The sequence below is a fragment of the Cetorhinus maximus genome, chromosome 14 (genome assembly GCF_964194155.1).
Source record: "Cetorhinus maximus chromosome 14, sCetMax3.hap1.1, whole genome shotgun sequence".
NCBI lineage: Eukaryota > Metazoa > Chordata > Chondrichthyes > Lamniformes > Cetorhinidae > Cetorhinus > Cetorhinus maximus.
In genome coordinates, this window is record NC_135892.1 from 41,595,361 (window position 1) to 41,621,484 (window position 26,124).

Consider the following 26,124-nt stretch of genomic DNA (forward strand, 5'->3'; position numbering starts at 1 on the left):
TGTGTGTGTGGAATGAAAAAAACTATATAACCACTTGACATTAATATTGCAGTTTACATTTTGTGAAAGTCAGCATTACAAATTTCCATTCTACTCCAGATATTTTTCTCAGCATCACTTATCTCCCCCAATAGGTAGTGTTTGCCTTTGCTGTTTTTTTTTCTTTCTCTCCCACTGCCCTGGATCTACTTTATTCTTTGCACATTTATCTGGGCTTTAATTTTACATTATGGCTGGGATTTTCTGTGAAATGCACTAAGTACGTTAGCGGGTGCTTCAGCCTGCGCTAATTATTCATCCACAGGGAACACGCCATTTCTCTGGCAGGCAGCATCTGATTCGCCCGCCCCGCCATGACCTCAGCGCTCCCTAACTCTGGGCAGCCTTATTTAAACAGCACCGCTGCACAGTGTTCGCACTCTCTGCAGCCTAGGACCTCCAGTGAAGTCATGGCTTCCAAAGGCAAAAAGCACATTGTGCCCAAATTCAGTGATGCCTCACTGGTGCGCCTGTTGGATGCAGTCGAGGCCTGTCGCGATGTCCTCTACCCCTTCTCTGGCTGTAGACCTTCCACCAAGGTGACCAATCCGGTTTGGGAAGCAGTCATAGCAGTAGTCAGTGCAAACGGCATGTAGAAAAGGTCAGCCACGCAGTGCAGGAAGAGGATGAACAATCTTCTCCGTTCCTCCAGTATAAGCCAACCATCTCATCACTCGCAACTCACACTGTCACAAACCCATCACACATTCCCAAAGATCTCACTCGCTGCTACCTCAAGGGACATCACCACTTGCTCTCACACACCCTGATATCTCCATCTGGCCTCACCTTCTCTGGAGTTTGAGTCCTAATCCTGTCCAGGGCTCCAATTCACCAACCACACATGCCAGACATCCTTATCACCTGCCCTCACATGCATGTTGCTCATACTCTCTCCATCTGCCTTCAAGCAGGACAAGCACAATAAGGAGGAGAGGTCCTAGACTGGTGATGGAGTTCCTAAGATCAAGGTTCTCACGGACTTCAAGGACAGAGCCATAGAGCTGGTGAGGTGAGGTCTGTGTTGCACACCCAAGTGAGGATCCTGCACTGCAGCATCCATAGACAACCATACTGTGCATGATCTCTCCTGTTTCAGAGTCACCTGACATGCACTATTTGCCTCTCTTTTCTCTCGTAGGCACCTCTGGGAAGCTGCCGGACGCATCCACAAGCCAGGCCCTCAACTCCAGCCCTGACGACACATCAGATGAGGACCCGAGGACAGCACCTTTGAACACCCGTCACAACGCTCATCCACACCCTCCACCAGCGCAGAGGCACACACTTGGTGTCACCATGCTTGAAAAATGCATTGGGGTCACAATCTGGTGAGCACAACACACCATCTGGTCCACAGCAGGTGGAGGCAGGGACATCAGAGGTCACCAGCACTCGGAGGACTGCTGGAGGCCACAATTCTGCTGAGACATTTTACCTGCCGGCCGCAATTAGCAGCTTTTTGTGCAGTATCATCCCATTCTCGACCTCGTTAATAATGCCGGGTCATTAGCAGGGCGACCTCTGATTCGCCTTTCCCACCATTACCTCAGGCCCTCAGTAAACCGGGCACCATATTTAAAGAGCGCCCCTGCACTCTCTCTATAGCATCAGAACTGCTGCAAAGTCATGGCTTCCAAAGGGAGGAAACATGCTGCCCCCAAAGTTAGTGACGCCTCCCTCAGGCACCTATTGGATGCAGTGGTGCCCTGCCGTGAAGTCTTCCACCCCCGCTCTAGGTGAAGACCAGCAAGCAAGGTCACCAATCCAGCATGGGAGGCGGTGGCAGCAGTGGTTGGTGCCAACGCCATGCAAAAGGGGACAGCCACCCATTGCCAAAAGAGGATGAATGATCTCCTCTGTTCCACCAGAGTAATTCACTCACTTTCAACTCACAAACCCATCACACATCCACAGGGATCTCACTCACTGCCAACTCAAGGGACATCACCATTTACTCTCTCACACACACCTTCATCTGTCCTGCGGATTGTGTCCTCATTCTGTCCATGAGACCACTCATCACCCATACATGCCAGGCATCCTTCTCATCTGGCCTGATAGGCATCCTACATACATTCTCTCCATCTGTATCCATGCAGGACAAGCTGGCACATGATAAAAGGGAGAGGTCGCAGACTGGTGGAGGAATGCCTGATATCAAGGTCCTCACAGACTTTGAAAATAGAGATATCCAGCTGGCTGGTGATGATCCGGACCAGTCCTGTGCTGACGGTGAAGTGAGCAGTGCTCAGCCAAGACAGGATCCAGCAGTGCAACATCCATCAGACAACCATGCTGTGAGTGAGTTCCCATGTTCTGCAGTCCCCCCCGACAGGCACTAATTATCCCTCCCTGCTTTCGCAGGCACATCTGGGAAGTAGCCAAGGGGGTCCACAACCCAGGTCCTCGATTCAAGCCCCGAAGACACCTTGGAAGAAGAATCTGATGACACCCTAATTGAAGACCCATCACAGCACTCACCCACACCCTCCATCAGCGCAGAGAGACACACCTTGGTGGGGCTTAGTTCTAGAGTGGCCTCGGGGTCACAATCTGGTGAGCACATTGCACTGTCTGATCCATTACAGGCGGCGGCAGGGACTTCCCAGGTTTCAGACACTCGGAAAATCCAGAGGCTAGAAATCTGCTGAGTGTGAGTCAGACGACGAGTCTCTGGACTCGGTCATGTCTCAGTTGCTGAAGCTGCAAAGGCAAGCTCGGGAACATCAGGGAGGGATGTCTACCGCACTCCTCAGATTGCAAGGCATGATGGAGGAGTCCGTCTGTCTTCAGTCTGAGCTGATTGCACCAGCATGCCATCGCACCGAGGTCAACATTGGCAGGATGGCAGCCATGCCAGAAGGCTTTCAATAAAGTCCCACATAAGAGATTAGCGTGTAAAATTAAAGCGCATGGGATTGGGGGTAGTGTATTGAAATGGATAGAAAACTGGTTGGCAGACAGGAAACAAAGAGTAGGAATAAATGGGTCTTTTTCCAATTGACAGGTAGTGACTAATGGGGTACCGCAGGAATCGGTGCTGGGACCCAAGCTATTCACAATATATATTAATGATTTAGATGAGGGAACTAAATGCAATATCTCCAAATTTGTAGATGACACAAAGCTGGGTGGGAGGGTGAGCTGTGAGGAAGATGCAGAGATGCTTCAGTATGATTTGGACAAGCTGAGTGAGTGGGAAAATGCATGGCAGATGCAGTATAATGTGAGGTTATCCACTTTGGCAGCAAAAACAGGAAGACAGATTATTATCTGAATGGCTATAAATTGAGAGAGGGGAATGTGCTACGAGTCGCACAACACCAGTCACTGAAGGTAAGCATGCAGGTGCAGCAGGTGGTAAAGAAGGCAAATGGTATGTTGGCCTTCATAGCCAGAGGATTCGAGTACAGGAACAGGGATGGCTTGCTGCAATTATACGGGGCCTTGGTGAAACCACACCTGGAATATTGTGTGCAGTTTTGGTCTCCTTATCTGAGGAAGGATGTTCTTGCTATAGAGGAAGTGCAGCGAAGTTTTACCAGACTGATTCCTGGGATGGCGGGACTGACATATGAGGAGAGATTGAGTCAGTTAGGATTATATTTGCTGGGGTTCAGAAGAATGAGGGGGGATCTCATAGAAACATATAAAATTCTAACAGGACTAGACAGGGTTAAATGCAGGAAGGATGTTCCCGATGGTGGGGCAATCCAGAACCAGGGGTCACAGTCTGAGGATACGGGTTAGGCCATTTAGGACTGAGATGAGGAGAAATTAATTCACCCAGAGTGTGGTGAGCCTGTGAAATTCGCTACCACAGAAAGTAGTTGAGGCCAAAACATTGTATGTTTTCAAGAAGGAGTTAGATATAGTTCTTGGGGTAAAAGGGATCAAAGGATATGGGGAGAAAGCGGGAGCAGGCTATTGACTTGGATGATCAGCCATGACCATAATGATTGGTGCAGGAGGCTCATAGGGCTGAATGGCCTACCCCTGCTCCTAGTTTCTATGTTTCTATGCAGACCTTGGTCGAGCGCATCGGTCCTTCACTACTGTGTGGGCTGAACTCCATCACTGATGCCATAGTTAGCCTCCAACAGTGTTAGCGCAAGAGGGGTGCAGGGTAGCTTGACCTCATTCCAGCTTCCCCTTCTCAAGGACTCAGCCAAGGGCTCTTCAGCACCCATAGGGAAGATCATCCAGCAGATGCTGCCCGCTGACCGCTACGCCCAGTCTCGCAGGCAGGGCTGCAGTTCGCAGGCTGCCTCCACCTCCGCTGTGGATGCCCAGGGAGCACCAAGATGTAGCAACAGGGTTAGGAAGGTTAAGAAGATGTAGTTGCACAGCCTGGGCATGGGTGTTAATCACTTGTACATAATGTTCACTATTGTAAATAAACTTCCAAGAATATGTCCTTGCCTATGGCTCCTTGTTATGATGAGCAGCGTTCGTGTCACTCAGATGTGAAAACTTGGTTCCTGTACAAGATAAAGGCAGGTATCTCAGTGTAGGGCATCTTCCCTGTGCAGTGTGTAACCTTCAGACCAAAGCGATGGTCCAGCTTCACACTCACTGGACACATTTCTGATGCCAAATGTAGTGGGCAGGTATAACAGAGTTCCATCATTCTCTCTGTGTGCTCTCAGCACCTTTAAGGTGGGGCTGTCCCCGCCCCAATCTCTTCAGCATCTGTGACCAGTGACGCTGTGCTCCTGAAGGGGTCAGGTGCTGAAGGTGGACAAAGGATCAGGTACATTTAAAGTTTCACAGCTGCATCTCCATGATATGACCCTGATCACAGAGCACAAGCGAGTTGCCCTTGGCCAGACAGGAGTCAGACATTCACAGAGGAAAAGTGAAAATCTATCAGTGTCCTCACTGCATGTCGTCATCGTCTTCCTAGAATCTAGCAACTATTAGAGCCTCTGCTGCATCTCCATGACAGGAGCCTGAGCACTGAGGGTATGTGCGCTGCCATAGCCACACAGGAGTCAAACATTCAGGGATGCAAGGCGAGGATATCAGGCCTGTCCTCACTGCATTTCATCATCATCCTCCACAAATCCTGCGGCTATGAGGGCCTCTCCAGCCCACCTGCCTTGTCTGGGCAGTGCAATGGCTTCATCACTGGCATCTTCGCTTTCCAGGACCTGGTTACTGTCATTCCCTTCGCGTCCTCCTCATTGGAGGGTAAATGCAGCTCCTCCATCTCCTCCTCAGCCAGGTCCTCCCCCCTTTGTAGTGCCAGGTTATGGGGTGCACAGCAAGCGACAAAGATGCATAACACCCTCTGGGGACTGTATTGCAGTGCTCTACTGGACCTGCTGAGGCACCGGAACCTAGTTTTCAAAATGCCTATGGTTTGCTCCACCAAAGTCCAGGTCTCAGCATGAGCCTCGTTATGCCGTCGCTCTGCTGCAGGCTGAGGCCGCCGCACAGGCGTCAACAGCCACATCCTCTGTGGGTAGCCCTTATCCCCGAGGAGCCATCCCTGCAGCTTCTGTGGACCCTGGAAGATGTTAGGGATCTGAGACCAGCTAAGGATGTAGGGGTCGTGGACACTCCCTTGGAACTGTGCGGAGACCTGTTGAATATGTTTGAGGTGGTCGCACACTAGCTGAACATTCAGCGAGTGGAAGCCCTTGCGACTGATGTAGTTGACTGCTTGTTGCCATGGAGATCCAAGCACTAGGTGAGTGCTGTCAATGGCACCCTGCACCTGTGGAAAACCTGAGATCTGCGCAACTCCCAGTGCTCTTGCTTCCTGGTTTCTCTGATCCCAAGAGAAATGCACAAAGTTGTGTGCCTTTGCAAAATAGCGTGCGTGACCTCCTGGATACACTTGTGTGTGGGAGCTTGCGAGATCCCACATAGGTCACCTGTGGAGCCCTGGAAGAGCCACTGGTGTAAAAGTTGAGCGGCGTGGTCACTTTCACGGCCACTGGCAGTAGATGCCCTCCATGTCCCTGTGGCACCAAATTCTGCAGCAGGTGGCATTTGTGACTGACCAGTTTCCTAGGCATGCACAGTCTTCAGTGACACTGGTTCTCAGTCATCTGCAGCCGTCCAGAGACCCTGGGTCTAGTGAGCCACCTACGAGCGACAACTCTCTGTGGATCTTCAGCTGTGTGTGCAGCAGGTCCTGCTGCTCCTTCACCTTTTCAGGAAGAGAGTTCCAAAGACTCATGACCCTCTGAGAGAAAACATTTATCCTCATCTTAGTTTTAAATGGGCGACCCCTTATTTTTAAACAGTGATCCCTGGTTCCAGAATCTCCCACAAGAGGAAATATCCTCTCCACATCCACCCTGTCAAGTCCCATCAGGATCTTATGTGTTTCAATCAAGTCGCCTCTTACTCTTCTAAACTTCAGCGGATACAAGCATGGTCTGTCCAACCTTTCCTCATAAAACAACCCACCCATTCCAGGTATTAGTCTGGTAAACCTTCTCACCTTCTCTGAACTGCTTCCAATGCATTTACATCCTTCCTTAAATATGGTTGACCAATAATCTACACAATACTCCAGATGTGATCTCACTTGTGCTCTGTATAACTGAAGCTTAATCTCCCTACTTTTTCAATCAATTCCCTCGCAATAAATTATAACATTCTACTAGCTTTCCTAATTACTTGCTGTACCTGCATGTTAGCCTTTTGTGATTCAAGACACCCTGATCCCTTTGCACCTCAGAGCTCTGAAATCTCTCAACATTTAGATAATATGCTTTTCTTTTATTCTTCCTGCCAAAATGGACAATTTCACATTTTCCAACATTATACTCCATTTGCCAGATCTTTGCCAACTCACTTAACCTATATATATCTCTTTGTAGCCTCCTTATGTCCTCTTCACACATTGCTTTCCTACCTAACTTTGTGTCATCAGCAAATTTGGCAACCATCCCATCCATCCCTTCATCTGAGTCATTTATATAAATTGTAAAAAGTTGAGGTCCCAGCACTGATCATTGTGGTACACCACTCATTACATCTTGCCAACCTGAAAAAGACCCAATTATGCTTACTCTCTACTTCCTGTTAGCCAGCCAATCTCCTATCCATGCCAATATAATTACCTCCTATACCATGAGCTTTTATCCGCAATAACCTTTGATGTGGCATTTTATCAAGTGCCTTCTGGAAGTCTAAATACAGTACATCCACCTGTTCCCCTTTATCCACAGCACATGTTACTTCCTCAAAGGACTCCAATAAGTTGGTTAAATATGATTTCCCTTTCACAAAACCATGTTGACTCTGCCTGATTACCTTGAACCAAGTGCCCTGCTGTAGTTTCTTCAATAATAGCTTCTAACATTTTCCCTGTGACAGATGTTAAGCTAACTGGCCTGTAGATTCCCACATTCCATCTCCCTCCCTTTTTGAATAATGGAGTTACATTTGCTATCTTCCAATCTAATGGAGCCTTTCCCAAATCTAGGGAGTTTTGGAAATTAGCCCAATCTGCTCAACCTTTCCTCCGTAAAATAACTCCTTCATCTCATGAATCAGCTGAGTGAACCTTCCCTAAACTGCTTCCAAAGCAAGTATATCCCTCCTTATGTAAGGAGACTGTACACAATACTCTGGGTGCGGCCTCACCAATGCCCTGTACCGGTGTAGCAAGAGTTTCCTACTTTAATACTCCATCTTTGCAATAAAGGCCAACATTCCATTTGCCTTCCTAATTACTTGCCATGCCTGAATGCTAACTATCTGTGATTCATATACAAGGACACCCAGATCCCTCTCTACCGCAATTTCTGCAATCTCTCTATTTAAATAATATACTGCTTTTCTATTCTTCCCGCCAAAGTAGACACGCTCCATCTGCCAATTATTTGCCCACTCACTTAGCCTATCTATATCCCTTTGCAAACTCTTTGTATCCTCCTCACAACTTGCTTTCTACCTACCTATCAACCACCAATTTGGTCACAATACAGTTGGTCCCGTCATCCAGGTTATTAATATAAATTGTAAATAGTTGAGGCCTCAGTACTGATCCCTGTGGCACTCCACTAGTTACAGATTGCCAACTTGAAAATGACCCATTTACCCCAACTCTCTGATTCCTGTTAGTTAGTCAATCCTCTATCCATGCTAATATATCATCCCCAACACCATGAGCTCTTATCGTTTGGAGTAACCTTTTATGTGGGACCTTATTGGATGCCTTTTAAAAATCCAAACACACTACATTTACTGGTATCTCTTTATTTATCTTGCTTGTTAAGTCCTTAAAGAACTGTAATAAGCTGGTCAAACACAGTTGCCCTTTCACAAAACCATGTTAGCTCTGTCTGATTGTATTATGATTTTCCAAATGTCCTGTTACTACCTGCTTAATAATGGATTCCAGAATGTTCCAAATGACAGATGTGAGGCTAACTGGCCTGTAGTTACTGATTTCTGTCTCCTTCCTTTCTTGAATAGAGATGTTGCATTTGCACTTTTCCAATCTGCTGGAAACTTTCCAGAATCTAGGGAATTTTGGGAAGTTACATCCACTATCTTTGCAGCCATTTCTTTTAAGGTCCTAGGATGCAGGCCATCAGACCCAAAGGACTTGTCAGCCTTTAATCTCATTAGCTTTCCCAGTACTTTTCCTTTAGTGATTGTTTTAAATTCCTCCCTCCCCCTTGCCTCTTGATTTTCTACTATTCTTAGGATGGTTTTTGTGTCTTCTACTGTGAAGACAGATACAAAATACTTGTTCAAAGTCTGTGCCATTTCCTTGTTTCCCATTATTAATTCCACAGTCTCACCCTCTAAGGGACCACTTTAGCTAATTGTCTCCTTTTTATAAACTTGCAGAAGCTTTTAATGTCTGTTTTTATATATCTTGTTAATTTTCTCTCATACTCTTAAGTTCTCCCTCTATTATTTTAAGTCATCCTTTGCTGCTTTTTAAAATTTTCCCAATCTTCTGGCCTACCACTAATATTCACAGCATTGTAAATCTTTTCATTTAATTTGATACTATCCTTAACTTCCTTGGCTAGCCATAGATGGTGCATCCTTCTCATAGAATCTTTTCTTCTCAATGAACTATATCTTTGTTTAAAGATATATGAAGTATCTCCACAAATGTCTGCTACTACTCTTTAGCGGCTTATCTGTTAACCTATTTTCCCAGTCCACTTTAGTCAACTGTCTTCATACCCTTGTAAATGCCTTTATTTAAGTTTAAGATTTTAATTTCATACCCACATTTCTCACTCTAAAACTGAATGTGAAATACTATCATGTTATGATCGCTCTTGCCTAGAGGATTCTTTACTATGAGGCCATTAATTAATCCTGTCTTGTTACAATACCAGGTCTAAAATAGCTTCCTCCCTTGTTGATTCCAGAATACACTTCATGAACTCATCCTCCAGGCTGCGTTGGCAATTTGATTCTATGATCATACACCATGCATTGGTATGTAAAATCTATTTGAACAAGAGACCCTAACCTATCCTTCTGCCTCGATGCAGTATTTCCCACACAACTTAACACATTTATTATTTGTAACAGCTGCTGTAATATATATGGAGAGACTAGAAAAGCTGTGATTGGTCTCTTTAGTCCAGAGAAGGTTAAGGGGAGATCTAATAGAAGCATTCAAAATTTTGAGAGTTTTGATATCATAAATAGAGAGAAATGGTTTCCATTTGCAGGAGGGTCAGTAACCAGAGGACACTAATTTTAGCTCATTGGCAAAAAAAGAGGGAGCATGAGGAGAAATTGTTTTACACTGCAATCTGGCATACACTAGCTGGAAGGGTGGTGAAAGGTGTCTCAATAGCATTCAAGAGGGAATTTGATAAACACTTTGGAAAGAAGAATTTTCAGGGTTATGAGGAATGGGCAGGGAAATCAGGCTAATTGCATAGGCTCTTTTCAAGAGCTAGCACAGGCTTGATGGGCCAATAGCCTCCTTTAGTGCTGTATCACTATGAATTTCAACTACAGGTAAGAGTATCTCAAATTCCACTACCCAAAAACCGGCTGTTGCAAAAACTGGACAATTTTATAATGTTCCATGCATCAATTTTAATTGAGTAAAATTTTTAAAACTTACCTGAACCATTCAACTAAGTACTGCATTGGTGCTATGCGGCTCCAGACTAGTTACCAGCCTCATCGCTTCGTGTGCCGCTCTATCCCACTCCAAGCAACACTTGACCCCACCCGACCGGTCTTGACCCGAACTGCCCGCAGCCCAAACCATTTGACCCCAAATCCGGCAAGATCTAAAATCCAACAAGGCCTTGGTCCCAAGGGTGCTGGATTGAGGTACGGTACCTGTGCATAATTTACAGCTTGTTGAGTTGTCCCTGGAAGAACCTGGGATGAGTTTGAAATCAAAGCCTGGAAAGGACTTTCTTCAGATGAAAACAAAATATCAGAGGAAGATTTTTTCATGTTTTGTATAGCTGAGGGACAAAAAAACAGATACGCAGTTTTAAAATAAAAGCAATTAAATAAATGTCTGTTGACCATCAACTACTAGGTTTACTCGGATATTGAACTCGTCATTTGATAGCTAACTGTTTAGTAGTTCTTACTTGGAGGAGGAGGTCTTTGTGGAGGTTGAGGTCGATCAGGTACTGACATAGATCTACTTGTTGCACGTGGTCGAAATTCACTTTGAAGAGCCACCTCCTGATCAATTGCGGGACATTTTGCATTGCCTAAAACAGGAGTTGCATATTTAGATGCCATAGAATAGTTAATAGTAAAACTCCCCAGCTTTTAGCAAAATAAATAATATTTGCTATTGATCATGTTCAAAAAGTGATTACATACCTGTTATTTCTTCCTTTTGAGTTACTCTGTTAAGTAACTGAAACTCATGAACCTCTTTAACATTAGATTCTGGAGACTCTTCAGGTGCATTTTTGTGATTTTCTGTTTGTCCTGTCACCAAGTGCTGTGGAACAATTTCATCTAGATCTTCGTCTATATCTCCTACACAGAAAGGATGCGCATTTAGTTGACTTCAACAACGCACTGCATTTGATAGATTACAACACGGGCTCTCAAGTGGGGTCCTGTGAGGAAGATTTAAGGGGTTCACTGCTGATACTCTGCAGGGATTTCTAATGCCATCAATCTAGCCCCGGATCAATTAACTCTTAATGACTACTAATCACATTCAGCATCATACCATCATTTTATACGCCATGCTTCTCACCTCTCTCATGAGCCAGCAATTCAGTTACAAAATTCAATATTAAAATTAAACTGCAGAGAACATTTTTAATGCATTGTCCACTCTAGATCCAATAATAAAATGTTACTTAATGACTACCTGACATTTGATTTATTACCATTCTCTCCAAAAGCTGCTCCATCCCACTCCTGAATAGCACAAGCCAATCATTCTGTTTTAATTATCAGCTTGAGCGGGGTTAGCAATTTATTTTGAGAGAAGTCTCCGGGTACTTAAACTGTGGAGCAACCTACCCAGACACATCTGGAACATTTAGTTGGGAACCAACTCAGAGGCAGCAGGAAGCCCTGGAGAGAGGAAGACGGGTGGTGAAAAAAGCCTACAGAATCAATCCCTCGAGAGAGACAAACCTGGCAGAAGCAAGAGACAAACCTGGCAGAAACAGGACACAAAAACGGTCAGAAAAGTGAGGATAGCTGGAAGTTATGGGCCTGTAATAGTAATAGGTCCTGTTAATTGTGTGTGTAGAGCATGCTTGCAACTGGAGTTGCTATAAACAAGCAGAAGTATGTAGGCGAAAGGGGTAGGAACAACCCATAGGATGAGAGAAAAACATAGATCATTTAATTAAACATAGGAGGAGGAGAAACTGAAGGGAAGGAAAATTCGCAATAGTTGTTCCAAGCCTGCTGTTTCGCAGGGAGAGGTTAGGAATGTTGGTGATGCCCTAGAGCTGTCAGGCTACTTGAATAGTGCTCCTGTAAGGTATAGGGTTCTTCAGGTAATGACGTTCTAACTGGTACACCAAGTACCCTCATAATGGTTGATAGGGCAGTGGAAACAAATTCAACAGGAAATTGGATTAATGCTTGAAGGAAAAAAAATTTGTAGGGGTGTAGGGAAAGAGTCAGATGATGGGACCAACTAGATTACTCTTTGAAAGAACTACTACAGACTTAATGAGCCAAATGGCTCCCTTCTATGTGGTTGTCCTGTAGCGACAGAATCGTTACTCAGCAGCAGTAATAAGTTTCACATTAAGTAAATAAAACAATAAAATGTATAATTATATAAAATATTTATATTGTATTGCAAAGGATCCATGGAGCTTTTGTAACATTTGAGGGAAGGCCTCAGAAGCAAAAGAGTTGCGAATCCCAGAAGAGATTCATTTGATGTTTGCGGGACTTTGCTGTGTGCAAATTGGCTGCTATGTTTGCCTACATAAAATCGGTGACTACAGTTCAAAAATAACTCATTGATTGTAAAGTGCATTAAGAATGTGATAAAGCATCATGTAAAAACAACTGTTTCTTTAAGTCCAGCAGGCAAAATGCTTCCAATACTTAAGAGGAGTGTGGAGAGGAGGCTACAATGTGGGTGCATCTACATCACAAGGATTGTACCAGTTCATGGTGACAGTTCACCACCACCTTCTCTAGGGCAATTAGGAATGAGTAATAAATGCTGGCCTTGTCAGTGATGCCTACATGAACAATTTTTAAAAATCTTTTGCATTTAGTTCAATTTCCCACACGAGTTGGCCAGCTGACAGACAGGAAAATCAACAAAACAGTTTTCCTATCTGTATTGTTGACATGCCTGTTAAGAATCCTAAGTACATTCAATTGCATATTTACATTTTCTGCAACGGTTTGTTTATCAAGAAAAAAAAGTTTTGCTCATCTGGATAAAGCTGATTTAAGATTATGAAAATAATTTGGTTTATTAATGTGGTGAATTGAGAAGTTGTGAAATTCCTGTAGGCAGAAAGTGTTTGCAAATGAATTTGGGTCTTCTCGGATCAGCGGTATCCTGCAAGAATGCTAGGGCCTTTGTTATTTAATATTTTAATTAATGAACTACAGTCGCTGTTGTAAGAACGATCCACAAGCTTGCAGAAAATACCAAGACATGTGCGAGAGTTCGGACTGTAGAGAACGTTCAACAATCACAAACTAGATTGGGCCTGTGTTTGGCAAATTATGTTTAACTTAGAAACATGCAGTGTTATACACTCAGAAAAGGAAAATGCTAAACATAAAGGCAAGCAACGAGGATAAGAAAGAAAGCAAATGGAAGAAAGAAAGAGACGTGGATGTTCTAATGCAGCAATTTCTAAAGGTAGATAACAAATGCGATAAATCTATAATTAAAGCAAAAAGGTCTAGGACATATTCAGAGGCCAATTAACTATGAAACAAAGCAGACCACTTTGTCCTCATTTAAGACCTGGGTTGGGCCTCAGTTAGAAAAATGGGTCTAGTTTTGGTTCCTCACATGGTGGAGGTTATCAAGGCTTTGGAAAGGGTGTAGAGAAGGGCTATGAGATTAGTTCCTAGTTTAATGCACATTAGTTATCCAAATAGACTCAATGGGCAGAATTTTACATTTGGCGTGCGGGAGCGGGCCCAATATGCCAGAACGTAAAATGATGCGCGATGATGTTGGGCGTGTGTCTCGATGTTATCATGCTGTCTCGTGATATTTAGTTTGGCGAGCGTGCGCCAGTGTCGGCTGCGCCCCTGCCAATAATTGAAAGGCCTACAAAGGCCATTAACATCCTAATTAACTCCAATTTTACGTTGCCCGTCCAACCTAATGGTTGGCGGGCAGGCGAAAAGGCCAAACGGCCTTTACGGTTTTTAGGAAACCTCATCCACGAGTGGGTGGTGAAGCAGCTGAAGATGGTTGGGGCTAGGACACTACCCTGAGGAACAACTGCAATGATGCCCTGGAACTGAGATGATTGACCTCCAACAACCACCTTCCTTTGTGCTAGGTATGACTCCAACCAGTGGAGAGTTTTCAGGGCATCATTGCAGTTGTTCCTCAGGGTAGTGATTCCCATTGACCCCAGTTTTGCTAGGGCTCCTTGATGGCACACTCAGTCAAATGCTGCCTTGATGTCGAGGCCAGTCACTCTCACCTCACCTCTTCAGCTCTTTTGTCCATGTTCAAACCAAGACTGTAATAGGCATGTTAGTCTTGTATAACAATAGAGATAGGAGAAAGCTTTCTTAGATCTTGTATTGCTGGTGATGGGTTGATGATTTTTTTCTACTTAGTTAAATTATAACATTATTTTTTTTAAATTGTTCTTCAGATTTTGATGGCACCTGGAAGGCAGCACTTATTGCACATCCTTAGCTTCTCTGAGAGCATAAATATTTAACCATATAATGTGGGACTGGAGTGACGTGAAAGGGCTTATGGAGTTTCACATCTCCTCTAAAAGACAACACCTCCAAAAGTGCTGCACTCCCTCAGTACTCAGAAGTGCCAGCCTGCATTATTTGTTCAAATATCTAAATTCAGTTCAAACTTGTTTGCTCCATTTTTGACCACTGTAATCTACAATTAAAATGTATAAAAAGTCCTCAGTTGGCAAAAATGCATTGATGCCATACAGCTAGCTTATCTGTAAATGCTTTTAATTACAGTTTAGTGGAGAAATTGTTGATGCAGGAACTACAGTACTAATTACTCTACCACCAATGAGCCCTCCTTTGACAAAATATGCTCATGCACTATACTTCGCTGGCTATGAACAAGTTTTGGATCTAGGTTTAACTGAACAGTAAAGATGTTAGCCTGGAGACAGCAAAAGATTGTCGAATAGCTCTGTAAGGACACAAGTGTCAAAATGCCACTGTGCCCAAAGCAGATTATGCAAATTCTAATCATGTATTGTAAATTGATAGTGAATACACAGGCAGAGCAGTCACCCTAAAAACTGAAACAAATTCAGCAGACTGTATTGTTGGCTGATCTAGGTCTGTACAAGTTAGGACTTTTATTCAGGAGATTGTGTTGATTAGGTGTTTGGAAGTCCGTTGGATATTTCAGGGTAATCGCTCTCCACTCAACTTTTGCTAATCATTGAAATTCTGAACTCATGTTGAAAACTGCAAGTGAAAAACTGATATCCTGGAGCAACAACACAAAACTTATGTAGCATATGAATTACCTTCGGTGTCATAATCCAGACTGTCGAAATCAAAGGTTTCTTCAAGCAGGCAAGAATTTGCAGTCGGGGACATCGGTGCAATACTGTTCCTATTAATGTTCATTTCTTCATGTAGATCATTCAGCCAGTTTCTGATCCAGGGTCTTATACTTACCACTCTGCCATTAACCTTAAAGGTGTTAAATCATGTTAATTTTAAATTGATGGAACAGCACAAATAAATAATTACACAAAACTTGCTTCCACCAGCCATCCAATGCATTTCAGACGATAACAAATCGCTTAGTTAAAAAAATCTCACCTTTCCTCTGGTTTATTTGTCAATCACCTGAAATCTGTGTCGTCTGGTTACCAACCCTCCAGCAAACTGAAACAGTTTCACCTTATCTACTCTATCAAAGCCTCTCACAATGTTGAACCACTCGATAAAATCACCCTTTAAACCTCTCCAGTCTAAGGAGAACAATTCCAGATTCTCTAGACTCTCCACATGACTGAAGCCCCTCGTCCCAGCCCCATTCTATAGTAAATCTCTTCTGCAACTACTCCAAGGCTCTGACATCCCTCCTAAAGTGCAATGCTATTTGAAATATTAATTTTGTTGCAAGTTAAAATTTTGTATAATAATTTTCCTCAATTCTGTTTTTATTAAAGAATGAATTAAAGAATTAAAGTGCCTCTTATTCCCCCCTCCCTCAAATTATTATAAATTATCTTGGGGCACTCAAATGCAGCTCTGGAGGTACTGCATTCTACCTGAAGCTGTAGTCTGCAGGCAGGCACGCTCAGGCCAGAGTTTGCCCGCCATGAGCATATCATTGCGTTTCAAACTTAAATAAGGGCAATTATGAGGGCACGAAGACAGAGCTGGCTAAAGTGAACTGGGAAATTCGGTTAAGAAATAGGTCAGTAGAAATGCAGTGACAGACATTTAAGGAGGTATTTCAGAATACTCAGAAAAGATACTTTCCAATGAGAAAGAAAGACTCAAAGGGAACGGCACACCATCCGTGGCTAACTAAAGCAGTTAAAGCTGGTATCAAATTGAAAGAAAAAGTGTATAATTTTTCAAAGATGAGTGGCAGGTCAGGAGACTGGACAGAATATAAAGAACAGCAAAGAATGACTAAAAGATTAATAGGGAGAGGAAAATTAGAGTACGAGAGAAGCTAGCTAGAAATATAAACACAGTAAGAGTTTCTTCAGGTATTTAAAAAGGAAAAGAGTAAGTAAAGTGAGTACTGGTGCCCCAGAGAGTGAGAATGAGGAATTAATAATGGAAAAAAAGGAAAGGGGAGTTGAATTGAACAGATATTTTGTGTCTGTCTTCACTGTAGAGGATTCAGGTAGCATCCCAGGAATAAGTGTGAATCAGGAGGTGAAAGGGAGGGAGGAACTTGAAACAATTACAATCACCAGGGAAATTATTAGAACTAAAAGCTGACAAGTCCCCAGGTCCTGGTGGACTTCACCCTAGGGTCTTAAAAGAAATGCTGAAGTAGTAGGTGCATTGGTTTTAATTTTCCAAAATTCCCTATGTTGTGGAAGGGTCCCATCAGATTGGAAAATAGCCATTGTGAGTCTTCTTTTCAAGAGCTGAGAAAGACAGAAAGCAGGTAACTACAGGCCAGTTAGCTTAACATCTGCCATTGGGAAATTACTGCAATTTATTATTAAGGAGGTCATAGTGGGGCACTTAGAAAATCTCAGTGTAATCAGGCAGAATCAACATGGTTTTGTGAAAGGGAAATCATGTTTTATTAATTCATTGGAGTCCTTTGAGGGAATAAAAAGCAATACGGATAAAGGGAAACTTGTAGGTGTGGTGTACTTGGATTTCCAGAAGGCATTTGACAAGATGCCACATCAAAGATTACTACACAAAATAAAAGCTCATGGTGTAGGGGTAACATATTAGCATGGATAGAGGATTGGTTGGCTAACAGGAAGCAGAGGGGAATAAAGGGGCCTTTTCGGGTTGGTGAGATGTGACGGGTGGAGTGCCACAGGGATCAGTGCTGGGGCCTCAACTATTTACAATTTATATCAAATACTTAAATGAAGGGACCAAATGTATGGTTACTAAATTTGCTGATGACACAAAGATAGATAGGAAAGTTAGCTGTGAATAGGGCATGAAGAGTCTTTAAAGGGACATAGAAAGGTTGAGCGAGTGGGCAAAAATTTGGCAGATGGAGTGGAAATATATGTGGGAAAGTGTGAACTTTCCAAAGTTGGCAGGAAAGAATAGAAAAGCAGCATATTATTTAAGTGAAGTGAGATTGCAGAACTCTGAAGTACAGAGGGATCTGGGTGCCCTGGTACACGAATGAGGAAAAGTTAGTATGCAGGTACTGCAAGTGATTAGGAAGGCAAGTGGAATGCTGTTGTTTATTGCAGGGGAATGGAATATTACCTGCAGTCAGGGACTGGAGAAGCATTCCAACCCATTCAACTGCAGGGATTGAAGAAACAGTGAAAAAACAACAAACAGGAAACTCATAAGTTGATTCATCAGTAAGTTCTTAGGGCAAGGGACTGTGTATAAATAGTCGGGTTAGTTCATTATTTTGAAGCAAGGCCTATAAACATCTGGATAAGAAAGAAAAAGCAAAACTTAAAACTTCACGACTTAGGTAATTTATTGGTAACTGTACAATTTTATTATTGGTAATGTAGTGCAGTAGTCCCCTGAGGGCATCCCACTTTCTAACAGGTACTCAGTTTTGAATACCAACAGGAGAAACAGATCCTCTGGAGAGAGCAGCAAGAGTAATGACCAGAGCACCATGGGTGGCTCAGCTGTGCAGGGAGGGAGGAGAAAAGACAGCAAAGCAATAGTGGTAGGGGATTCTATATTTATGGGAACAGACAGGTGCTTCTGTGGTCACAGATGAAATTCCAGGATGGTACGTTGCCTCCCTAGTGCAAGGGTCATGGATGTCACCGAGTGGCTACACAGCATTCTGGAGGGTGATGGTGCACATCATAGGTCGTGGTTCACAACAATATAGGTAGAAAAGGGAATGAGGTCCTGCAAGCTGAGTTTAAGGAGTTAGGAAAGAGATTAGCAAGTGGACCTCAAAGGTAGTAATCTCCAGATTACCCCCAAGGTCACATGCTAGTGAATACTGAAATAGGAGAATACACCAGATGAATGCGTGGCTGGAGAGATGGTGCAGGGGGGAGAACTTCAGATTTCTGGGGCACTGGGACCGGTTCTGAGGAAGGTGGGATCTGTACAAGCCTGACGGTCTACACCTGAACAGGACGGGGGCAAATATCCTCGCAGGGGGATTTGCTAGTGCTGTTGGGGAGGGTTTAAACTAGATTGGCAGGGGGATGGGATCCTGAGGGCAAATTCAGATAGGACAAATGCAGAGCAGGAAGTGAAGATGGAGAATTATTGAGTGACTCTGAAAGACAGAAGAAGCACAGGTTAAAAATTGCGCAGTGCAGGAATTTGGCAGCGTTAAAAGCAATTTATGTAAATGCAAAGAGTATAGCAAACAAAACTGATGAGCTGAGGGTACAGATAGACACATGGTAGTACGGTATCATTGCTACAATAGAAACTTGGCTTAAAGAGGGGCAAAATTAGTAGCTCAGCATCCCTGGATATAGGGTTTTCAGGCAGGACAGAGAGGGAGCTAAAAAAAAAAGGTCGGGGTGTAGCATTATTGGTTAAAGAATCAATTACAGCTGTGAGGGGGTTTAGGTGGGGGAGTCCAGAACCAGGGGTCACAGTCTGAGGATACGGGGTAGACCATTTAGGACTGAGATGAGGAGAAATTTCTTCACCGAGAGAGTGGTGAGCTTGTGGAATTCGTTACCACAGAAAGTAGTTGAGGCCAAAACATTGTATGTTTTCAAGGAGTTAGATATAGCTCTTTGGGCAAAAGAGTTCAAAGGATATGGGGAGAAAGCAGGAGCAGGCTATTGAGTTGGATGATCAGCCATGATCATGATGAATGGTGGAGCAGGCTCGAAGGGCCGAATGGTCTACTCCTGCTCCTAGTTTCTATGTTTCCATATAGCAAATGAATCATCAAATGAGACCATATGGGTTGAGCTCAGAAATAAAAAAGGGGCAGCCACACTACTAGGGGTGTACTATAGACCTCCAAATAGTGAGGGGGAGATAGAAAAGCAAATAAGTAGGCAAATTTCTGAGTGGAAAAACAATAGAGCATTAATAGTTGTGAAATTCAACTACCCTAATATCAACTGGGATACAAACAGTGTGAAGGGCACAGAGGGCACAAAATTCTTAAACTTGCATTCAAGAGAACTTTTTTAGCCAGCACGTAATAAGCCCGATGAGATGGAGTGGCAATTCTAGATTTAGTGTTAGAAAATGAAGCTGGGCAAGTAGATGAAGTAGCAGTGGGGGACCATTTTGGAGATAGTAACCATAATATGGTTAGATTTAGCATAATTATGGAATAGGATAAAGATAGAACAGGAGTAAAAGTTCTGAATTGGGGTAAGACAGATTTTACAAAGCTGAGAGGTGATCTGGTGAAAGTGGACTGGTTACAGCTACTTGACAGGAAATCAGCGACAGACCAGTGGGAGGGCATTCAAAAGTGAGATTCTACGACAGTCCCCACAAAGGAAAAGGGTGGTACTGCCAAATCTGGAGCCCCTGGTTATCTGGAAGCATACAGGATAAGATAAAGCAGAAAAAGAAAACTTATGACAGTTACAAAATAAATAATACATTAGAAAGCCTAGGGGAATATAGAAAATACAGGGGTGAAGTGAAAAACAAAATCAGGAAAGCAAAGAGAGGATATGAAAAAATATTGGCAAGTAAAATCAAGGAAAACTCAAAGATGTTTTACCAGTACATTAAGAGCAAGAGGGTAACTAAGGAGAGGGTAGGACCTGTCAAGAATGTACTTATGCTTTGATGCAGGAGATGTGGGCAGGGTTCTTAATGAGTGCTTTATCTCCGTCTTCACAAAGGAGATGGATGATGCCGACATTCTAGTTAAAGAGGAGGAGTGTGATATGTCAGGTACAACAAGGACAGTGGGAGAGGAAGTACTGGAGAGACTGACATCCTTGAAGGTGGATAAATCACCAGGTCTGGATGGATTGTATCTCAGGCTGTTAAAAGAAGCCAGAGAGAAAATAGCGGATGCCCTGAGGACCATTTTTCAATTCTCACTAGATACAGGAGAGGGACCAGAGGATTGGAGATATGCAGTGGATGCTGTCTACATGGATTTTAGTAAGGCATTTGACAAGGTCCCACATGGCAGGCTGGTCAGAAAAGTAAAAGCTGATGGGATACAGGGGAATGTGGCAAGTTGGTTCCAAAATTAGCTCAGCGACAGGAAACAATGGGTAATGACCGATGGATGTTTTTGCAAATGGAAAGAGGTTTCCAGCGGTGGTCCACGGGACTCAGTGTTGGATCCCTTGTTGTTTGTGGTATACATTAATGATTTGCACAAATGTGTGAGGCAAAACCGGGAGATTTGCAGATGACAATAAAATCGGCAGTGTAGTGATAGTGAAGAGGATAGCTGTGGACTTCAGAATGATATCAATGGTTTGGTTGAGGAAGCAGAAAAGTAGCAAATGGAATTCAATCTGGAGAAGTGTGAGGTTATGCATTTTGGGAGTGGAACCAAAAGCAAGGGAATACTCAATAAATGGGAGGATATTGAGAGTGGTAGAGGTTGTGAAAGACATTGGAGTGCATGTCCACAGGTCCCTGAAGGTGGCAGAACAGGTAGATAAGGTGGTAAAGAAAGTATATGGGAGGTTTTCCTTTATTGCACAAGGTATAGAATACAAAAGCAGGGATGTAATGCTGTAACTGTATAAAACGCTGGTTAGGCCACAGCTGGAGTTTTGCGTGCAGTTCTGGTAACCACATTACAGGAAGGACACAATTGCTCTGGACAGAGTGCATAGGAGATTTACAAGAACGTTGCCAGGGCTATGAGGAAAGATTGGGTCGGCTGGGGTTGTTTTCCTTAGAACAGAGGAGGCTGAGGGATGACTTGGCTGACGCATACAAAATTATGAAGGGCCTAGACGGAGTAGACAGGAAATACTTGTTTCCCCTGGTGGAGAGGTCAATTACCAGGGGGCACAGATTTAAGGTGATTGGTAGAAGGATTAGAGGAAATATTAGGAAAAAACCTTTTCATCCAGAGGGTGGCAGGTGTCTGGGATTCACTGCCCGGGTTGGTGGTTGAGGCAAAAATCCTCAGCTCGTTTAAAAGTTACCTGGATCTGCACCTGAAATGTTGTGACCTTCAAGGCTATGGACCAGCTACTGGAAGGTGGGATTATAATGGGTGGCTAGTTTTTTCAGCCAGCGCAGACACGATGGGCTGAATGGCCTCTTTCTGTCCCATAACTTTTCTATGGTCCTATTAAAGTAGAGATGTTTTGCTACAGTTGTACAGGGTGTTGGTGAGATCATATCTAGAGTAGCGTGTACAGTTTTGGTCTCCTTATTTAAGAAAAGATATAAATCTATTAGGAGGTTCACTCAACTGATACCTGGGGTGGTGGTGGGGGGAGAGGTTATCTTACGAGGAAAGGTTGACAGGCTGGGCCTGTATCCATTGGAGTTTAGAAGATTGAAGGTGATCTTATTGAAACATATAAAATCCTAAGGGGACTTGACAGGGTGGATACTGAAAGGATGGTTCCCCTTGTGGGATAGCCTAGAACTAGGGGACACAGTTTAAAAATAAGGGGTTCTCATTTAAGACAGAGATGAGGAGAATTTTTTTTCTCTCAGAGGGTCATGAATTGTTGGAACTCTCTTCCCCAGAGAGCAGTGGAGGCTGGGTCAATGAATATTTTTAAGAATAGATAGATTCTTGACCAACAAGGGAGTCAAAGGTTATTGGTGATAGGTGGAAATGTGAAGTTGAGGCCACAGTCAGATCAGCCATGATCTTATTTAATGGCGGAGCAGGCTCGAGGGACCGAATGGCCTATTCCTGCTCCTAATTTTTATGTTTGTATGTTTGTATATAAAGGGTCCACACTTTATCAACCAACCAAGCTGAAGACACTGGGGGTGCACCTCATATTAGTGCTGGATAGTTGCAAGAGGGTGAAACTTAAACTATTTTTGTGCTTTCCATTAAAATTACCCTTTTGGCTTGTCAGATTTGTAAGCAGTGTACTTTTAAAGTAGAGGGTGAGCTGCAATGTCAGGATGCCGTGCATATGGCACCGAGGTTAGGGGTTTTTTCCTATTTAATAACAGGTAGAGAGGCACTAAGGACTGTTAATATGGAGAATGTTTGGGGAAGATTTGAGGGTAATGAGTAAAGCAAAAAAAATGCTTGGGGATTAATTGATCCTGACCACACCTGGCTCCATGCTGATGTCTTTGTGCTCTTCTTTTACTCCTTGCCTTTGTCCGAGTTCTCTCCACTTCATCGGATAAGGGAACTTAAACCATAAGAAACAGGAGTAGGAGAAGAGCATATTGCTCGTCAACTCTTTGAATGAGGGAATTTCTCCTCATCTTATGTCTTAAATGAATAGCCCCTTACCCTGAGACTGTGCCCCCTTGTTCTAGGTTCCCCAGCCAGAGGAAACAACCATTCAGTATTGACCCTGTCAAGCTCCTTCATAATCTTGAATGTTTCAATGAGATTGCCTCTCATTCTTCGAAATTCCAGAGACTATGGAGCCAATTTATGCAGCCTTTAATTGTAGGACAACCCAGTCATCCCAAGGACCAATGTAGTAAACTTCACTGTACTGCCTCCAATGCAAGTATATTCTTCCTTAAATATGGAGACCAAGTTGCAAGTGCTCCAAGTGTGGTCTCACCAAAGCCCCATTCAATTGTAGCAACACTTCTTTATACTTGTACTCCAATCCCCATTAAATAAAGGCCAATATGCCATTTGCTTTCCTAATTGTTTGCTGTACTTGCATGCCAACTTCGTGTTCCTTGTGCGAATACACCCAAGTCACTGTGAGCATTAACATTTACAAACTTTTGCATGATTTAAAAATTTTCTGCTTTTCTATTCTTACAACCAAAGTGAATAACCTCACACTTCCCCACATTATATTCCATCTGCCACCTTGCTGCCTTCTCACTTAACCTGTCGACATCTCTTTGCAAACTCTCTGTGTCCGCCTCACAGCTTGCATTTCCACCTAACTTTGTATCATCAGCAAACTCTTTGGCCAGGATTTTATGGTCCCTCCCACCCTGCAGGATATTACAGTCCCGCTGAACTCAATGGAGATTTAAAACAAAAACAGAATTACCTGGAAAAACTCAGCAGGTCTGGCAGCATCGGCGGAGAAGAAAAGAGTTGACGTTTCGAGTCTTCATGACCCTTTAGCAGAAATTCAGTTCTGCTGAAGGGTCATGAGGACTCGAAACATCAACTCTTTCCTTCTCCGCCGATGCTGCCAGACCTGCTGAGTTTTTCCAGGTAATCCGGTTTTTGTTTTGGATTTCCAGCATCCGCAGTAGTTTTTTGTTTTTATCTCAATGGAGATTTAGATGGCTCACCACATCCGCTAGGGGAGACATGCTGCAGCAGGACTGCAAAATCCCAGCCTTTGTTTCTTCGCCTAAGTTATTAGTAAAAATTGTAAATAGTTGAGGCTACCTTGCTGCACTCTGGTACATTTTTTTCTGCTGATATTAATTTTCTTAATTTCCTCACTCTTTTTAGCCCCTAGGTTACCCTCTATTTCTGTTATGAAACTTGTGTTTTCTATTGTGAAGATGGACACAAAATATTTGTTCAATGTCTCTGTATCTCCTCACACCCCCTGATAATTTCTAATATCTCTGCTTCTAAGAAACCAAAAGTCGCTTTAGTTACTCCCTTTGTGTATACGAATCTGTTTTCATATTCCTGGCTAGTTTATTCACATTCTATTTTTTTTTCCTTTTCATCAACTTTTTAGTGGCCCTTTGCTAGTTTCGAAAACACTCCCAATCTTCACATTTACATTCTTCGCAAAATTATAAGCTCTTTTTTTAATCTAATACTATTCATAACCTCCTTAGTAAGCTATGGATGAATCTTTCATGCTGATTTTTTGTTTATCAATGGAATATAATTTTGCTGAACATTTTGAATTCTTGTTTGTAATTGGAATATGTCGTTTTCAAACTTAACGTGCAATCTGAAGGAGAGGCAAGGTTTGATCAGGGACAGTCAGCATGGCTTTGTCAGAGGGAGGTCATGCCTAACAAATTTGATTGAATTTTTTGAGGAGGTGACCAGGTGTGTAGATGAGGATAGGGCAGTTGATGTAGTTTATATGGATTTCAGCAAAGCCTTTGACAAGGTCCCACATGGGAGACTTATAAAAAAGGCGAATGCACATGGGATACAGGGTAATTTGATAAGGTGGATTCAAAATTGGCTTAGTTGTAGGAGACAGAGGGTGATGACAGAAGGATGCTTTAGTGACTGGAAGCCAGTGTCCAGTGGCGTACCACAGGGATCTGTGCTCGGTCCCCTATTATTTGTCATTTATATAAATGACGTAGATGACTATGTGGGGGGTAGGATTAGTAAATTTGCGGATGACACAAAGATTGGCTGGCTGGTTAACAGTGAGGTTGAGTGTCTTGGGCTATAGAAAGATATAGACGGGATGGTCAAATGGGCAGATAAGTGGCAGATGGAATTTAACCCTGAAAAGTTTGAGGTGATACACTTTGGAAGGAGTAATTTGACAAGGAAGTATTCAGTGAATGGCATGACACTAGGAAGTTCTGAGGAACAAAGGGACCTTGGCCTGTGTGTCCATAGATCTCTGAAGGCAGAGGGGCATGTTAGTGGGGTGGTGAAAAAGGCATATGGGACACTTGCTTTTATCAATCGAGGCATAGATTACAAAAGTAGGAAGGTCAAGTTGGAGTTGTATAGAACCTTAATGAGGCCACAGCTGGAGTACTGTGCGCAATTCTGGTCGCCACATTATAGGAAGGATGTGACTGCACTGGAGGGGGTGCAGAGAAGATTCGCCAGGATGTTGCCTTGGATGAAACATTTACGTTATGAAGAGAGGTTGGATAGACTTGGGTCGTTTTTGTTGGAGCAGAGAAGACTGAGGGGCGACCTGATCAAGGTATACAAGATTATGAGGGGCATGGACAGGGTGGATAGAGAACAGCTGTTCCTCTTAGTTGAAGGGGCAGTCACGAGGGGACACAAGTTCAAGGTGAGGGGAAGGAGGTTTAAGGGGGATGTGAGGAAAAACATTTTTACCCAGAGGGTGGTGACGGTCTGGAATGCACTGCCTACGAGGGTGGTGGAGGCGGGTTGCCTCACATCTTTTAAAAGTACCTGGATGAGCACTTGGCACGTCATAACATTCAAGGCTATGGGCCAAGTGCTGGTAAATGGGATTAGGTAGGTAGGTCAGGTGTTTCTCACGTGTCGGTGCAGAGTCGATGGGCCGAAGGGCCTCTTCTGCACTGTGATTCTGTGAATTCAATTGTCTTATGGTCACCATTATTGTTCTTTATTTGTGTGCATTCCTCTTTGCATAGCGAGATTGTGCAAGATGCAGAGCACATCACAATGCAGAAGACTCCGTGGGCTTGTACTGCAACAAGACCAAGACCCATCCAGACATCAAAAGAAGTGTTTGGAATGCTCAGTTGTGTGCTCGATGATCGCCTAATCTTTCAACATCTGCCCTGTCAACTTCTTATAAATTTTATTCAATTAGATCTCATTCTTCTAAACTCCAGGGAATATAGGCCGAGTCTGCTCAATCTTTCCTCTTGGACAATTCCCTCATCCCAGGCACTAATCTAATGAACTTTAGTTTCCCTAGAGGTATTGCAACAATGTCCTTACTTAGGTAAGGAGGCCAAAATTACATGCATTACTCCAGTTGTAGCCTCACCAATGTCCTGTATAAGTGTAGAGAGACTTCTTTACTCTTATACTCCAAACAC

The 26,124-nt window shown here is 43.4% G+C and overlaps 1 protein-coding gene across 1 annotated transcript in view; it reads right to left on the reverse strand.

The window, feature by feature from the left end:
- Positions 1–26,124, reverse strand: part of LOC144689615 (synaptojanin-2-like) — a 283,459-nt gene that overhangs the window by 39,957 nt on the left and 217,378 nt on the right. The window contains 4 exon segments of the mRNA XM_078556842.1: positions 10,342–10,472; positions 10,605–10,730; positions 10,846–11,007; positions 15,183–15,351. Coding sequence (XP_078412968.1) covers positions 10,342–10,472; positions 10,605–10,730; positions 10,846–11,007; positions 15,183–15,351 — 588 coding nt within the window.